Genomic DNA, 18,811 nt, shown 5'->3' with positions numbered 1-18,811 from the left:
TGTGTGTGTGTGTGTGCATGTGTGCGCATGTGCGTGTGTGGTGTTTTGTTGTGCGGTATCTATGAATGTGGCACTTGTCAGCTCTTTAAACACCTGCCAAGCTCCCAACACAACAAAAACCTGTTTACCAGCTGCAGATTCACAGATTCAGGCCTTAATCAATAAGTGGATTTAGTGAGCACAAAGAGCACAGGGGACTCCACTCTTGTGTTAGATTCACATGGATCAGTGCAGACTCGAGGGGGGAGCAGTTGGAAATGGCAGCACGTGTGCACTACATCAATAGATTTGATTTGTGGGGGGCGTAAGACTAATACTGTATATAATAATTGCACAGAGCAGCAGTTTCTAGTTTGTTTACATCCAGGGTCAACAAACCAAGTTTAGTCGGTACCTGGTACCTTGGTTTTAAGTTTTTGTTTTTTTTGGTACAGTAAGGGAACAAAATGCAATTCAAACTGGTCATCTTTGTGTAAACAGGGACTGATTTAATGATATTTAAAACGTGACTGTAAAATTTGACTATACGATTAGAACATTGGCATTTAGTTGTTTTAATGTCTTTCAAGTTTTAGCATGCAATACAACTATGATGCATACATGTACATCTTACGCATATCAACAATTTTTTAAACTGTACATATTGGGTGCACTGTATGATAAATCAGAATTATATCATTATGTATCACTCTCTAAAACATACTTCTGCTTTCACCTAGGCTCTTTTTTAATACAAGTATCTGTACTTCTACTTATGTGAGTACTTTGCTGTCTGTGATTAACACGAGTTAGATTTAGACCGTCAGCTTTTGCAATACGAAAGTCTTCAGAGCAATCGTTTTCCATTTTATAGTTTACCAAAAGTGTCTGCACGTGACTGTTGTCACTTTCTGGAAATACAATGAGTGCAGGGCTATATGCGGTTTTACTTTCTGGAAGTACAGTGACTACAGTCCTGTATGTGGTTTTACTTTTACTTACTTTTCGAGTTGTGTAGGACTGTGCAGCAGAGGGCGTGGTCAAGCCGCATGACGTCACCGCACCTCTCCCACCAGCCAGTGTCCCCTTATGTCAGCTCCTTCTTCACTTCTCTTCATCTCCATGCACGCACGGATCTCGCTTTTCCCCACGCAGAGGACTGGATACATGACGAAGAGGAGCGATCCGGTGCGCCAAGGTAATAACTTTGTTGTCGTACATTGTTTTGGATGTGCACTTAGTTTGACTGGGAACGCTCGTTCACATTTGACGCGACTTGGGGGGGAGGAATAAAACAAAAAAACAAAATTAACACCCACTCACGTCCAAAGCGTTCTTTTATAATTATATGTAATATGTTAATTCAGCATTCGATATTTGTTTTTTTCCGCCCCTCCCATTTCAATTCTCCACACAGTTGCGCACAAATATTCAACTAGACAGATATTTAATTAGTTCTAACTGTGACCAAGGTAAAGCAAGTCAAAAGGTGAGCTCGCATGTAATGACATAAAATATGCAACAATGTCAATGCAACAATCGGAAAGACACATTTTGGAGCAAAAAGAGGAAGTATATGTTTCATTTTGGATGCCTTTCATTTGGTGGGAATCATATTTAAAAAAAAAAAAAAAAAAAAAAAAAAGTTTCGACATTGTACCGAAGCGCGGTTCTTTCCCTTGCACAAAAAAAGGGGAACTGATTTTGGTCTTATTTAGCACACATTCTTAGTGGAATCAAGCATTATCCAATGCGTCTAGCAAATGAGAACCAAATGTCTGAACGTCTAAACAACTCCATGGAGCTATATACGTAGAATCATGGCTGCGATATAGAATTCTCCCATTTCCGAAGAACCAGTCATGAACCCCAAAAGACCTCAGGTGGTCTGCAATGCTGTCGAGTATTTACACACACAGTGCAATATAGAACCTCTGAACCACCCTCATTTTTCAGAGTGTAGCTTTCTAAAGAGGCTGACAGCATTTAATGGCGCTCCAGGGTGTCTGGTGTCTGTTAACTGTCAAAAGGGAAGGAGCGCGTTACGTTATATGTCCATTTAGTGCCCCACCTGGGCTAAAATGGAAAGAGTCCAAGGAGAGGAGCCTAGTAGGCATGAATGGGGGGAAAAAAACATTTGTTTGAGTTTATGTGATTGCCGTGCCAAATAGTTGAGGTGTCATCATGCTGTCTGGGTCATTTTAAGTACATTTTGTGGCGTCTTGCATTGATTTTGGTTGTTACAGTTTATAATTTCCAACGTGCAAAAGGTACAGTTGCCGGTTTTATATTTTCGTATTAAAAATAAAACTTATTGCACTGTTTTTAGTGCATGTATTTATGATGTTTGTTGTTGCTGTTTACCTTTCTTTTTGAACTGATATCCTCATCACTATAATTGTGATGTGAAATGATCATCTCGAGAGCCTTGTAAACCTCCTACGAAGGACACTGATTTATTTAGAAAAGCATCAACAAAAAGTGCACATTGGAAAGTGGTTTCTTGTTAACGAAAGAAGACACATAATGCACAATGAGTTATTGCATGAGTGTCTTATGCTTTCGCCATTTCATGACATTTGCCGAGTACAGTACAGTACCACGCAAAAGCTTTAAGACCTTTGAGCACAATCTATTTATGTCATGAACGGAACAGCGGATAGGACCCAAAAATGCACGACTCCAAAACAGATGGACAGTTTCCAAAAAGAGCGGTTTAATAGACGGGCATAGGTCGGTACACAGGCAGGCAATCCAAAAGAGGCAACAGTATCCAAAAACATGAGGCAAGGTCGATAATCGGAACAGGGTCAAGCCTTACTGTGAGTCTATGACGTGGAAACAAGGAATGCTGGAACGTGACAACAAGGTACAACGAACTGGCAACGAGAGGAAATGAGACACGAGGTTATATACAAGGGGTAATTAGGGTGAACGAGGCACAGGTGGTGAAGATGCTCACAGGAGCAGGTGTGTGTGAAACAGGGGGGAAGACAAAACCCGGAACACACACAGACACGACAATTTAATGATGCAAGTTGACCTCTGATTTATTAGAATTTAGAATCCGTTTTCTTCTAAGAGAAAACTGGATTAATCCATTTAATGCAACTGTCGACATCATAAAAGACCCTGTAAAATGAAATCAGATATGTTTCGAAAATACATGATACATGTTTGAAGATACAGTATTTGTTGAAAACATGCACAAAGACTGACAACTATGTAGTACACAATTGTGGAGATATACTGTGAAACTTTTTTTTTCTTAATCATTTAAGTATTTCAGATTTTTTCTTTTTCTTTGGGGGGGGGGGGGGGGGGGGTGCTAGATGGCTAAATTGGCACCCAGCCACACACTTGGGCGCCCGGTGAAAGTCACCTCTCCCCCACTATGTAAACATTTGAGCGCCTTCATTGGCATCTGTGGTTCTGCGGTGCAATTGTGAGTTGCATAGTTTTACAACTACAGAGTGAAATGTAGCTAGATAGCTACGCCTACACCCCGGAAATGCGTCTTACCTTGATGCCACAACTTACTGTCATTTTATAAATTCCCAAACAAGGAGGTGACGCCCACCTGCCGGCCAAAAGAAGCCTGTTAGCTCTTGAGCTAGCTGGTGGCTAGCATCTCTCGTCGTAGCATGGAAAGCGCCCCGATGACCCGTCGGGATAAATTCCATCCACTGGAAGCTTCAAGTGGATATATTTTATATTATATGTAGGAATATGTAGGCATAAAAAAGATGCTTGATGAAATAGCATCCATTTTTCAGGGGGGCATAGTTTCAGCGGACACGCCCACAGTTTTTGAGAACGGAGACAATGGCTTGATTTTGCATCGTTTTGAAGCCTCAATTGAGATAATTTAAAAAAAATAATAATTCAAATTAGGCACACTTGTTAACAACTGTGGTGTGTAAAATTTACAAGACATATTTTCACTTTTTGGGGACTTTAAACCTTTATAATTTGTACAGGCAATGTTTTAAGTATCATTTTATTATTATTAACGGCCACATAAGGGTAAAAATGTTAACCACAATATATTTGAACTTCAAAACAAGTAACCCTTCACCCATCAAAGCTAAAAGACAAAAAAGAATCGCTGATCCTAGCTGAAATGAACACTGGCGAGGTATGCAGAGGTCTCAATAGAGGAGTATTTTTCCAGAAAATTGTCACACTGTGAGCTCTATGACTTCAGGGGCATTCAAACTGGGAGGTTACAATACAGATAGGGTACAAAAGAATACCTGTCAACAAAACTATTTTAAAAAACAAAAGACAAGTGGACCAATTTGTATGTTTGCTTCGTGGTTCATGGAGGAACAGATATGTGATACCATTGTGATTTTGGGGGTAGTCATTTCTATTCACACCAATGTGACTGACATTTTATCCGGAGCTTCTCAGTAAAACTATAACTACAACCCCAATTCCAATAAAGTTGGGACGTTGTGTTAAACATAAATAAAAACATCCATCCATCCATCCATTTTCTGAGCCGCTTCTCCTCACTAGGGTCGCGGGCGTGCTGAAGCCTATCCCAGCTATCAACGGGCAGGAGGCGGGGTACACCCTGAACTGGTTGCCACCCAATCACAGTAAAAAAAAACCAAAAAAAACAGAATACAATGATTTGCAAATCATGTTCGACCTATATTTAATTGAATACACTACAAAGACAAGATATTTAATGTTCAAACGGATCAACTTTATTGTTTTTAGCAAATAATCATTAACTTAGAATGTTATGGTTGCAACACGTTCTAAAAAAGTTGGGACAGGATCATGTTTACCACTGTGTTACATCACCTTTTCGTTTAACAACATTCAATAAACGTTTGGGAACCGAGGACACTAATTGTTGAAGCTTTGTTGGTGGAATTCTTTCCCATTCTTGCTTGATGTACAGCTTCAGCTGTTCAGCAGTCCAGGGTCTCCGTTGTCGTATTTTACGCTCCATAATGCGCCACACATTTTCAATGGGAGACAGGTCTGGATTGCAGGCAGCCCAGTCTATTACCCGCACTCTTTTACTACGAAGTCACGCTGTTGTAACACGTGCAGAATGTGGTTTGGCATTGTCTTGCTGAAATAAGCAGAGGCGTCCATGAAAAAGACGTTGCTTGGATAGCAGCATATGTTTCTCCAAAACCTGTATGTCAATTTCCAAAAACAATTTGAAATGTGGACACGTCGGACCACAGAACACTTTTCCACTTTGCATCAGTCCATCTTAGATGAGCTCGGGCCCAGAGAAGCCGGCGGCGTTTCTGGGTGTTGTTGATAAATGTATTTACTGACATTGGTTTACTGAAGTGTTCCTGAGCCCATGTGGTGATATACTTTACACATTGATGTCGGTCTTTGATGCAGTGCCGCCTGAGGGATCTTCAATGTTGGTTTTCGGCCTTGCCGCTTACATGCAGTGATTTCTCCAGATTCTCTGAAACCTTTGATGATGATATGGACCGTAGATGATGAAATCCCTAAATTCCTTGCAATTGTATGTTGAGTAACATTGTCCTTAAACTGTTGGACTATTTTCTCACACACTTGTTGACAAAGAGTTGAACCTCGCCCCATCTTTGCTTGTGAATGACTGAGCAATTCAGGGAAGCTCCTTTTATACTCAATCATGGCACTCACCTGTTCCCAATTAGCCTGTTCACCTGTGGGATGTTCCAAACAGGTGTTTGATTGAGCATTCCTCAACTTTCTCAGTCTTTTTTGCCACCTGTCCCAGCTTTTTTGGAACGTGTTGCAGCCATAATATTCTAAGTTAATGATTATTTGCTAATAACAATCCAATTTATCAGTTTGAACAATAAATATCTTGTCTTTCTAGTGTATTAAATTAAACATAGGTCGACCATGATTTGCAAATCATTGTATTCTGTTTTTATTTATGTTTAACACAACGGCCCAACAACTTCAATGGAATTGGGTTGTACAAACTTCATGTCTCAGCAGATGCACCATTCCTTTACAAGATTTAGTGGAAATCACATTTGGATTTTTTTTACCTAAACTTTTTATTTGGTTCTTCAGCATGAAGGCATAAAAATACAGGCTGCAGGTGTGTGTAAAATTTGGTCGTCATCCAAATTGGGATTGTTGAGTGTAGGTGAAAGTTCACGCTCTTGTGCAGGGTTTTCCAATCAGTGTGCTATGAGAAATCATCAGGTGTGCAGGGGGAAATGATCAAATTTCACTTTATTGGTCTGAAAATTGTTTACTACAGAAAATGGTGGTGCCTTGAAATATGAGTGACCTGACTTACTACAAGTATGCTTTAATTTTTTTGCTTTGACTTGTAAGCAAAATCTTGAGATACGAGAGCTGTATGGTGGCAGTGAACTCAACTCACTGGGCAATAAGCACTCATAGTTGAAGTTTACTGTCAAACTCAACATAAAACAAAGAGAATTACATGTTGCCTATTCTAAACCGCCACATAGCTTTTGCCTTAAGTCTGTTTAGCTTAATGCTAACAAACAATGCAAAACACCATGGACGGAATAACAAATAGCATCGGTGTCGTGTTACAACCCGATAAGCACCGGATATTTGAACACAAACGGTGGAGCAACCGATGTAGACAGATAATAAAGCAAGACTCACAGGCTTTTTATCCTTTGTGAAAAATGAATAATATTACTGCAGCTTAATGAGTAAGTTGTGAAACTCTTCTGCGTGTGTCTCTATCGTCTGTATGATACTGCCCCCAGGTGGCCAAGGCGCACACGCCAGAGGGAGCGGCACGATGTCCATTGATTTTAATTCTTTACATTATTTTTAATTATGTAATTATTGTATGTTTTTTTTCAAGTACAATATTATAGAAGGCTATTTTCTTCATAAAAAAAAAAAAAACTTTAAAAATTGAAAGATGGGGAAAGATGATGATACGAGTGTTTTGAGTTACGAGTGTGGTCGCGGAATGAAATAAACCCGTATCTCAAGGCACCACCCTATCTTTGTTCATCTGTTTATGGCAGAAGGTACAAAATGAACCTGTGTATCCACTTTTGGTGACGTTTTTGTTTGGTGGTGTGCCTTGAGAGCTTTTCTAAAAGGTTGGGAAACACTCCTCTACTGAATGCAACCCAGGTTGTAACTCGCCTTGACACTGTCATAGATAAAAGTGACGTCACGTCTGGATATTATCCTGCTCACAATGTCATATTTGTGTTCAGACAGGATGGCTGCTGACAACGACTTAGTGAAATGTTTTTGACACCGTTTTGGAAAGGTAAAGACATATTTCCGGATGACCTTGGCACACTTTTCAAGCGTGATGGAATTGCAGGACTCCTGCCACAGCAAGCACCACGTCGATTCCAGGAAGAGTCCCGTGATCAGCGCCATCATGTTCGCCGCGGGCCTCCTGGGCAACGTGGCCGCCCTGGTGATCCTGGAGATCCGACGGCGGCGAGACATGAAGGCCGCGGACTGCCGACGACGTGCGCTTTTCCAAGTCCTCATCACGTCGCTGGTGGTCACAGACTTGGGCGGAACGTGTCTTGTCAGTCCGCTTGTGCAGCTGTCGTACTCGCACAACATCACTTTGGAGGGAATGTCACCGAACACTCACGGGGTGTGTGCTTACTTTGGATTCAGCATGACCTTCTTCAGCTTGGCAACCATGTCACTTCTCCTAACAATGGCTCTAGAAAGGTCCTTCGCTATCGGGTACCCCTACTTGTACAATCGGCATGTCACCAAAAAATTTGCCTACATCACAATTCCAGTGGTTTTTTTAGTCTCTTGTCTATTCTGTCTCCTCCCGTTTGTGGGATTTGGGAAATATGTACAATATTGCCCCGGCACATGGTGCTTCATTGACATGAACCCAGACTGGAAGAAAGACCGGGTCTACGCCAACCTGTACGCCACTGTCATGTTAGTACTGGTGCTGGCCATAGTGGCGTGCAACGCCTTTGTAGTCTACCAGTTGCTGCGCATGTACCAGCGCCGTAGGAGGAACGGAGGCTCCGTCACAGCGAGCACACGCTCCAAGAGCGAGCGCAGGCCCACGTCTATGGCGGAGGAGGTGGAGCATCTCATCCTGCTGGTCTTCATGACTACCATCTTTATCATCTGCACGCTGCCCCTCGTGGTAAGAGTGCTGCAACTTATTCTGTTACTTTAAAATAATATAACTCAAGGAAAAATAAGTCCTCCAAATAATTACTTGAATAAGAGTAAGTACTCAGTACTGGTAAGTAACTTTAGATTTATTTATTTTTTTAAATCAAAGCATAAACATCAACTAGACAAAAATATAAAATGGGAATGTGCAAATTCAGATATTGTCCAACAATATCACTTCAACTGAAACAATAATACATACAATCTTTATAAAATAACATAAATGAAGGCAAGCTTTCTTTGTTTACACACATGAAACCGCACAATCTGCTCACCAGGCAGAGATTATGTAACTGTTTTGTGTTTTATCAATAAGCATGACTTAAAAGAATGATATTGCAACAGATGTACGTATAACTTTATCAAATGTTCCATATTTGATTGAAGAATCAATTCTCTCATTGAAAAGCCAAAACATGAACATTAAATTAAATATTACTCACCCCGCTGGATCCACCCATTCATTCATTCATTCATTTTCCGTACCGCTTATCCTCACACGGGCCACGGGCGTGCTGGAGCATATCCCAGCTTCCTCTGGGCGACAGGCGGGGTACACCCTGAACTGGTCGCCAGCCAATCGCAGTGGACCAACCCATTCAAAAACAAACAAATAAATCAATAAATTCACCCACCATCCCTAAACACTAACAAAGTCCAGTTCAAAATGCTAAATGAAAAGAGCCCCTTCCCCTCCTAAACTGTCCCACTCAACAACAAAAAAAGCATCATTCCTCAAGCTTGTCAAGCCCAACCTCTGCTTTTTCGCTAAACCCTACCCTACTTGCATGTTTTCGTCAGCATTATGCTAATTAATAGCTAACCTACAATTATGTTGAATTTCTGGTTTATTCCCATTTATTCCAATGAAAAGTTAGCAATTTTGCAAACCTAATTACAACAGACATTTCTTGAGCGGGACAAACAGTCAAACACACATTTAGAAAATGAAAACACGGAGAAGACCCTTGCACTGAACTCACTGCTTTCTTAAAGGCCACGACTGCGTTTGTGATGTCTCTCACTAGGCCCCGTCCCTTAAAGGCTTATCAACACACGACTGTACTACAGTGTGTGCGTGTGTATGGGTGTGAAACTTTCATCTTAATTGCTCTTCATAAAACCAGTTTAATTATTTACTTTTGCTTTTATTATGTTTTTATTATGGCTTGATATTTATATTTTGCAATACACTGCTGTTTTGTTTTGTTTTCCATTTAAAAACGTGACAAAATAATATTGGTGTTTTTTGGGTGGTTGGAACGGATTAGCGTAATTTAAATTAATTTCAATGGGGAAAATTGAGTGACTGTACGAGTAAATTGAGTTGCAAACTTGGTCACTGAACTACTTAAACTCGTAAGTCAAGGTACAACTGTAGTTCACTGTAGTTCCGGATAACAAACTGAATATGACAGCAGTTAGTTGTTTCAGTGAGAAGCAAGTTAAACTATGTTTACTAGAGCTGCACAGATACCACCTTTTTTTCAAACCAAGTCAGAGTAAAAGTTCGTACTAAGTCATTATTTTGAGTAACAACTTGTCATTGCTGACATTTGAACATCCAACTTGATGTTTTTCTAATAGTCCGGCCTCATATTTCTTCTAAATGTAGCGCAAAGCATTTCAGTTGTAAAATAAAACTGTGTGATGCATTATTTGTTTTTTAAAAGTGAGGGTTCTTTTTTTGTGAAGAGAAGCTTCCCTGCATTATCTGCTTGAAGCCTGCGTCGGTTTTCATCCCCCCATTGTAGGCACAGAATGTACCAGAAATTTGATAGGGCAGACATTTGAATGAGACATCGCAGCCACGGAGGGACATCGATCAAGTGGTGGTTATCTCGGGTCAGCGAAGTAGCCAGGACCAGGCAGTCAGAGGCGGCGCAGTGTGCAGTTGGCTTTAGTGTTGTCATCCTTGTTTACCTGAAAGTTTCTCCACAATGCTGAAATGGCTCCTAGTCCACCTGGTATATATCAGGCTGGTAAATTGATATTGGTGCGGTAGTATCGGAGCATTTGTACGAGTAAGACATACAGTATCGTATCGGTGCATCCCTAACATTTGTTTATCTTGTTTTTATCAGTTGAGTTGGAAAGCAATATAGAAATAAATGAGCCCTTTATTGCCTCTTTGTTCTTAAGAATAGAGCAAATGGTCGATTTTGCCAAACCAAACTGTGTAGCAACATCAGAAACACCGTTTTCATGTTTAGATACTATTTCCTTCTTTTTTAAACAGTAATACTATACTTGGACTTTTGTAAAAGATATGGCGGCGTGAAATACGTCACGCACATAGCGAACGATGTCTACGCTGCGCAAGAGAAAGCACAACCGAGCATTCTGCGTGGAAGCTAAGACTGTTCGTGAACCGAAGCAGGATTTGTTGGTAAAGGGATTTGTTCACTAATAAGGTTGCCTTTGTGGAAAGTGTGTTACTTTTTTATTTTTTTACTAATCCTGGTAACGGTAGCTGTTCGGCTATGATCCACTTCTATTTAAACCTTTACCATTCTAACTGGCCCATTGCAGCCCTCTAGGAAGATTCTAAACGACTTCCACACTACTAGAAATGCATAATTTATGAAGAACTTATTATATACTCTCATGGATAGAGCAATATGATACCACAGGTTATTTTGATCCCACAGGATCATATTGCCTTTTTCAGCCAATATAAAAACTGGGCTGAGCATGTTAATATTTTAGCGTATTGGCAGAGAGAAAATGATGACTGGAAAGACCCAATCTACATAGTAATGAAATGGAAGTTTTGCAGTTCTTTTTCCCCCCCAAATATTTTTAGCAGTTTGTTTACACGCTTGTGGTATGATAACTTTAATGGGTCAAGATAGACTTTCGTCACACTCTACCTGACATTGAGCACTTGTCACTTGGCACTTGAAAAAAAAAAGTCCAACTTAAAAGGGAGTTTGCAGTTTTAAAACTGGTAGCAAGATTTGAACAAAGCCTCACCTCAACAGTCACACCTTCTGTCTCTGGTTGTTTTTCCTCGTGCGCTGTGAGTTCTTAAAAATCAAATTCTAGGAACAAGATGGTGCCAGAAAGGACAGGAATTTATTTTAATTTTTTTTCACAGATAGTTTTACTAATGTACTACTGTCAGGTCACACCAACAGTTTTAACACAAATGACAAAAAGTCATTTATATTGTTCAAATTCTGCAAATTCACCCTTCAAGGGGAAACAGACACCATAGTCTAGGAGTTGAGTGCAAAAGTGGCTATATGGCCAATAGGCCAGTTACTGTAAAAATGTGGCAGTGTTTTGTGCGTGAATGAAATGAAGACAAAATATTATCAGGTGACTAAAAGTTGCTGGACATTGTTGCCCTGTGACCCTCCAGAGAGATCAGCAGCAGGAATTTCAAAACCTGTGAACTCGTCATGGCTTCCATGCATTGTGTTCACGCGTGTGTTTCTAAGGAGCTTGGTCCCGCCAACCTCGAGTCATGTGCCATTGAATATTTATCTGTCATTAAGTTATTGTGGTGATAACTGTGCAACTTAATAATACAATAATAAAGGGTGACTTGCCCATAGTCACAACATTCCCTAGAGAAAGTTTTTTTGTTTGTTTGTTTCGCTCTAATATTCACTTCTGTTATTTTCCACCAAGCAGCTTCAGTTTGGTACATATCTTTTTAGCAGTTTAAATAAATAAGTGATATGAAGCTGTGGGTACTCTTGTTGAGGTACTGACTGTTAACATTGTATGGTTTGGTCGTGTGTCGCTGACGATGTAGTGGTTCGTTTGCCTGAGCGTGGCTTCAGTTCCCACTCAGAGACGCTATGGGTGGTTATCTAGTTCTATATGTACTGTGGTGACCAAACCAGTCTCTTTGATCAATTCATTGGTTAGTTACTTCACTGCTGTAAAACAGTGGAACCTCAAAGATCAATTACAGTCAGTTACGGTTGGGGAGGATTTTCTTTTTTTTCTTTTTTTGGTTCCTTATGATTGTAGGCAGCCTGCAGTGGAAACACAAAGCAGATGGCTGAACTGGACTGGAACACGAGGTGGCCTCCCTATATTCCAATGTTCAAATTTAAGTCAAAACAACATGTAATATGTCACAAACATTTCCATCCAGTGTTTTTGTTTTGTTTGTAAGGGAAAAAGGAGTTTTGTTCCCTGAGTAAATTACACGCAGGTGCACATCGAATGTAAATTGAAAGTGGATAAAATAAAAAAAATAGTCAGTGTCTGTCCAAAACTAACGGAGTGACAGAAATATGCAACTGTGCAAATAGAAAGACAAAGGTTTGTAAAGTAAAAAAAAAATACAAAATGACATGCATATTTTGTATTCTTAACAAGACCTTTAACTCCCACCCCTTTTTTTGAAATGGTCTTTTGTCAACTGGTTTCGATTCTCAACACCTACACTGTTAATACGACAAACTGCTAAGACGCGAAATGATCTCAAGACTCAGCCTGTTCCTCGTCTGATTGATTGGTCCTGTCTGGGTCGAGACTGAGCGTGGACACACAGGAAAGGTGGAGGCGGGGTTGTATAAAACAAGAGTGTTCAGGCCACCCACTGATCCAACCATTATCTGATCCGCTTCTCCTCACTAGGGTCGCGGGCGTGTTGGAGCCTATCCCAGCTATCATCGGGCAGGTACACCCTGAACTGGTTGCCAGCCAATCGCAGGGCGCATACAAACAAACAACCATTTTCACTCACAGTCACACCTACGGGCAATTTAGAGTCTCCAATTAATGCATGTTTTTGGGATGTGGGAGGAAACCGAAGTGCCCGGAGAAAACCCACGCAGGCACGGGAAGAAACATGCAAACTTCACACAGGCGGGGCCGGGGATCGAACCCCGCACCTCAGAACTGTGAGGCGGACGCTCTAAGCAGTCGCTCAACGTACCGCCAAGAATTAAGTCATTCCTGTAATATTAAAATTTTTTAATCTTGAAAATATAGGCTTTTTTAAAAACAAATTATAGAATGTTATTGTGGGAAGATTACAACTATAAATTGTGGTGTATTTCTTTTTTCTTTTTCTTTTCAGGGGGGCCTAATACTTCCTTCATAATAAAAACATTTTATCTGCAAACATTCTGACTTTTTTCTTCAAAGATGAAGACTTTGTCATATTTATGATTATACTTGTAGTTTGTTAGAAAAATCTACGCATTTGCACTTATAAAATGTATTCTATGTTAACTATAACCCCATATAATCTTTTGTTTTAGTGCAAGGATAAAAAAGTAGACCTTGTTCCTTTCTCACTCTGATATTGTATTATCACTTTACTGTGGGACAAAACAAGATGTCTGTGGTATTTGTCATTATTGTCAAAATGCTTGTCCTGTCTCATATATTACAGGGTTAACATTTTTCCCTTGACATCATTTTTCTCTCCTTTTCACTGTGGCCCTAATACTCCTTTGTAGTATAGTGCAGTGTTTCCCAAACTTAACTGCACTAAGACACATATTTTATATTACAAAAATCTCATGGCACTAAAAAAAAAGCATATATACTGAAATAATGATGATCTCATATCAATGTCTTCACAAATGTACTTACTCAGTGTGAAATCTCAGCCACTTTAGTTGAACACAAAGCTATTATTCTGTTTGAATGGCAACACGTGGATACACAGGTTTTTGGTACCTTCTTCATCTAGTGGAAGTCCATTTAATTGTTCTGCCTGTCACTATATGTCACTAGCATAGATAGATTTACAAAAATACATTATTTGTCATAAATTAATTATAATTTTCGGAACAATTAAGTGAAATTAGAGAAGTTCCTGCTTTACACCTGATTATCTCTCACGGCACACAAATGTGTAAATAGTGATATAATGTAAAAACCTTGTATACTGCCCAGCTAATGCAACACCCTACTTTTCATCTCATTTCAGATTCGTGTGTACATGAATTCGGTTGGGATTCGCAGCGAGTCCCACCCGCTGGACTTGATTGCGCTCCGTTTCATCTCGGTCAACTCCATCATTGACCCCTGGGTCTTCATCCTCCTCTCTCCTGGCGTGCTGCACTTTTGCTGGGCCTCCATCTGCCGATCTCGCCGAAGAACTTTGAAGGCTTCTCGGCTCAAATTGTCAAAGGCCAAAGAGATTCAGGCAAACGTAGAGATGTCGCGCACAGAACTGGAATACAGAGAGTCATTTCCACCTCTAGAAAATATGTGACTAATAATTATTATTCTTTTTTTAATTATTTGATAGTTCTATTTATTTTAGCTCTCAAAAGGTCACACAGTTGGAACCTCTTGCTAATCACATGAGGCACAGAAGTTTTGGCCATGTTGTTTATCTATTTTTGGGCAGTTCCACTTTTATCAGCCGCTTGCAGTTCCTTATCATTTCCGGGTTGTTTCCATACTACTTGTGGTACAGATACTGTATGCTCATGCATGTCCGTATTCTGTCAAGCTATGTGCTCTTTCAGACAACAATACAGTTAAAAGAATGTGCAACAAAGATAGAATTTTTAAAAAAAAATTAAATATTTCGTGTGTTGGTATGCAGTGAACCCCTGGCATTCACAAATTTGCCTATTTGCGGATTTTTGGGGGGAAGCCGTCATCCGTTATTTGCTGAAAACCTCGGCTATTTGCCTTGTTGTGCTCAGGCCAAAGCATTAAAATTATTAAATTGTCGCCATCTAGGTATTGTTGTTAGGTGTAATTCATTAACTGTGTTTCATTGTCTGCGTCCTCTCATGTTGGCTGTCCTTGAATGCACCTCGCGCACAGCCAAAGTGAAAATGTTTATTTTTGCTTCCCTCCCAGCTACAGCTACTGATGGCCATGTAGTCTACTTTGTAATTACAATTTGCCTGTATTTCCTAACACTGATTTGTGTGTAAATGCCCAAAAGTGAGTGAAATGACAATGTTTGTGTAAAGTGCTAGAGCGCATATTTCTTTGTCCATCGTTGTTGTCATGTCATTTTGTGCTAGCGTGTTATTTGGGCTAGTATGCTAGCTCATACTAGTGATGAACCTCATGTGAAGGTGGTTTGTTTGTGTTGAGTAATTTAACTACCGAATACAGTCTTTCATGTACCATGGGTTCATGATTGTGTTCTTGCTAGATGTATGGTGTTGATGCTTTATGATCCTCTCTGTTTGAGTGGTTCGCCGCTACTTTATGTCATCTATACAAAATTACAAAACCCCTTTTAGTTGGGCGGGGGTCATCAATCATTGGTGGATTTTCCCTATTTACGAAAAGGCTCCATCCCTATCGTTAACCGTTATCTGCACAAGATATACTTTCATTGGTACAAATGCGACGGCACACCCTCACACCAACACTTCATCCATCCATATCGGGCTTGGAGTTTGACACGTCTTCTCTATTGGTATATGTTCTAGGCTGCTTAAAGCAGATCTTTCTGTTGTTCACTTACTTACTGTGCATGTGATGTGCGTGTTACAGCAGTCTGTGTGTGTGTGTGGTTATGCAAAGGTCAAAGTTTTGTCACCATGTTCTCTCTAATTTAGTAGGACACCGCAGTCTTGACACTTTATTTTGCCGTTTCAAAGTGGTTAAGGAATTAGGAAATGCCCCACCCCATCCAGACAAGAAGTCATCTTTTTATTAATTTCCCCAAAATAATATAATTCAAAAAATATTAGGTTGTTGCATTTCAGGCAGGCTTATTATTGTTAGGAACATGCTGTGTATGAAATCTATGTCTCAGTAATTAAAAATGCTTGAACACAATGCTATGTGACTGTTAATGTAACGTGGAAGTCCTGTGCCATGTAATTACTTACTGTAGACGAACGTGAGCTCACTGATTGTGCCTGTATGTCATCCAGTAAATATTTGGTCCAACCTGCTTTGTTGCACTTTTCTCACACACACTTTGACACACTCAAATTGATTCCATATTGTGAGATTAGTTGAAGCGCCCTCAATTCCACATATGTAAATACTTATTTTCAGAAGTATTGGGACAATGAAAGGGTTTTATTTGCCTTTATACATCCCTACGATACATTTAAAGTCCCTGGAAAGTGACATTAAATGTCAAAGAATGTTGTTAACAACGTTGCTAAATTTGACTGATTTAAAAAAAAAAGGTCAAGTTTATAAAACGACAAAATTTGGAAAGATCAAGCTGTTCTCCACACTTAAATGCTGTGGGTGTGTCCAATGAATGCGTTGAAACCACGCCCTACTCAAATACCAATGCTACAACCTGGAAGAATGGATGCTACTTCGGCTGAGGTCTTTCGTAATCCTACACATAATGTTTGAGCCCCAAAAATATGTCCACTTAAAGCCTCCAGTAGCTGGAATATATCCCACCAAGTCGTCGCACAACGAGGCACTCTAAAGCGGTCACGCCAGCCTGAACCCTCGGTCTTCACACTTGCTGTCATGTCTGACTTTTCCCTCTTTGCTCTTAAGCCTTCTCTCCCTGAGGTGCGCGTACTCACGGTCGACAACGAGGCTCTCTAAAGCAGCCCCACGCAGTGGACTATTGGATGGGAAGATGCATTTTCACGGTGTATGCACAGCTAGCTAGCCAACTGCATGTCACTATTGCATCGGAGAACCGCTGATGCGAACAAAGGCGCTCAAGTTCTTATATAGTGGGGGAGGCACGACTCCTGCCGGAGTTCAAAGTGCGTCACGTGGCGTTGCTTCAGCAAACAATCAGAAAACCTCAAATGGTGAAAAACAGCTTAACGCTAGATCTCGACATGACTCTGGGTCTTAATCTAGGGCAACATTTCTCTGATGTGTTGCACTGCACTAGTATTTTGTTTTTCTTTGACATTTATCAGGTGATGGATTATACTCCCCGCTGCAAGGTCTCACTCCTTTCTTCACCCGATCTGTCCCTCCTTCCTCTTCCGCAGCCATTAGCCAGTCAAAGTGAGATAATAACATTTATCAAGAGTTATGATCCCAGAGTGGAGACATTAAATGCCAGTACCAATTTGCATCTGCATTTCCCCTTAACCCTCCCCCCACCACCACCCCTTTGGCGCATTTCAATTTGCTTTTTTCATCTTGTAATAAGCAAAGTGCACCCCGAGGCAACAAACACTGTTACTGGTTTCTGCTCAACACTGGCAACCAATATGTTAATCAAAACACACGTCATTTGAGTAAACGTTTTTTTGTTATGACGACCCCCGATGACCCGTAATGTATTCTGCATGTGTACTGTTGCACTAATAAATAATTAGCATCCTCCAAAGCAGCCAGGAACCTGGAACACGACAGACCTAATCTAGTTTATTCAACACAATTGATTTGGTGATTAATTAGCATTGTCCATTTAATCAGATCATCTCCGAAATCGGCGGAAGGAAGAAGATGATGTGTTTGAAGTACTGGTTTCTCCTGGCTCTTTAAGAGAAAATGGGTTTTGTACAGATTCTTGAGCAAGTCAAAGGTTAAACAAAACAGGCAGTCAGTCCTAGGTCATGGGGTCATCAGCCACAGTGGAAAAACAGCTGTGGGGGGAAGACGACAAGTAAGACAAATTGTCCCATTTGCGCTGTGGCTTCACTGAGAGGGACGTGCAAAGATTTTAATACGTACTTATTTTTGACCTGGCAAACGTGCTCTGTGCAATTTGATCACATGTTTGAAATCAAGTTAATTATGTGTTTTCGTTTTCTAAATAGATATAATACAATCATTATTTTTGTTCAGATGGAAACTTGCATTATCTCTGCTTACTTGAGGGGCAAAAATACTAATTAGAATGTCAGACCTGAACCAAGATGTGTTCAAGCTCCATTTTTAAATGAACTCATCAGCTACACCGTTAATAAGGGAACATTCCGCTGTTAATAGCCTTTACAACAGCTATATTTGTCACAAAATCACACACACAAATAAATCATGCTTAAAGCTTAATCCAACTGTCTTACTTGATGCAGAAACGTCTCTGCACAGTGACTATATTTTCCCTTGAGTACAATAAATTTAAATTTAAATAACGGCTCAATTGTGACCAATTGTGTTCCAGGGCCTTCCCGGCAGGTGGGAAGTTGAACTGTCTTTGAAGCCACATTGGTAAAAACAAATGGACACTGGTAAACGTGCATCTGTTCGAAAAACATTGACAGACGCTGGAGTAGCCGAGCCGACAGACACATGATGAAACACAAACACAGCACGTCTGTGTTTTCAAAATCTGTCTTGAAATAAACATTGTTTTATCAATTTATTGTGCTTACCACATGAGAGAAAATAGTTCAATGTAAATATTTGTTCGGACAGCATGTATAGAATAAAATAGAGCCTCTGTTTGTTTCAGCAATAAGATTATAGTGACACTTTGTTTAAAATCTTACTAGAAGAAAATGTATGTCCACAATACTAATAATAAAATCATTTCAGATATGATTGGTATGCACAGTTAGGAGCAGCAATTTTTATCGTTTGAGGAATCGTATGTTATACAGATGAAAGCACAAGAGCAGTTGCCAGCACATATCTAAAGATTAACAAGTTTATTGACATGAAATGTACTAGAAGGCAAAAAGATTAAAAAGTGAAGATGACAGGCTATGCTTTGACTCCAAATGTCATATAATAACAGAGAGCTGTTGAATCAGCAATGTGTTGTGTAATAACCACTGAACCTAGGACATGTTACACTTTCAAAATTTCGTTTTCCAATCATTAA

The 18,811-nt window shown here is 40.0% G+C and overlaps 1 protein-coding gene across 2 annotated transcripts; it reads left to right on the top strand.

Annotated features, from left to right (window-relative positions):
• Positions 1 to 1,026: 1,026 nt before the first annotated feature.
• Positions 1,027 to 15,990, top strand: ptger2a (prostaglandin E receptor 2a (subtype EP2)). 2 transcript variants are annotated; one of them, XM_061785869.1, is made up of 3 exons: positions 1,027 to 1,177; positions 7,185 to 8,107; positions 14,048 to 15,990. In XM_061785869.1, the coding sequence occupies exons 2-3, from the start codon at positions 7,259 to 7,261 to the stop codon at positions 14,333 to 14,335; spliced, it is 1,137 nt and encodes a 378-aa protein (XP_061641853.1). In that variant the 5' UTR covers positions 1,027 to 1,177; positions 7,185 to 7,258; the 3' UTR covers positions 14,336 to 15,990. The 2 variants fall into 2 exon arrangements, with proteins under 2 accessions (XP_061641853.1, XP_061641863.1); XM_061785879.1 differs by having other exon boundaries at positions 1,077 to 1,177; positions 7,189 to 8,107.
• The last annotated feature ends 2,821 nt before the right edge of the window (positions 15,991 to 18,811 follow it).

The sequence above is a fragment of the Phyllopteryx taeniolatus genome, chromosome 1 (assembly GCF_024500385.1).
Source record: "Phyllopteryx taeniolatus isolate TA_2022b chromosome 1, UOR_Ptae_1.2, whole genome shotgun sequence".
Taxonomy (NCBI): domain Eukaryota; kingdom Metazoa; phylum Chordata; class Actinopteri; order Syngnathiformes; family Syngnathidae; genus Phyllopteryx; species Phyllopteryx taeniolatus.
The sequence above is the reverse complement of the archived record's forward strand: the minus strand, read 5'-3'. Positions and strand labels throughout refer to the sequence as shown.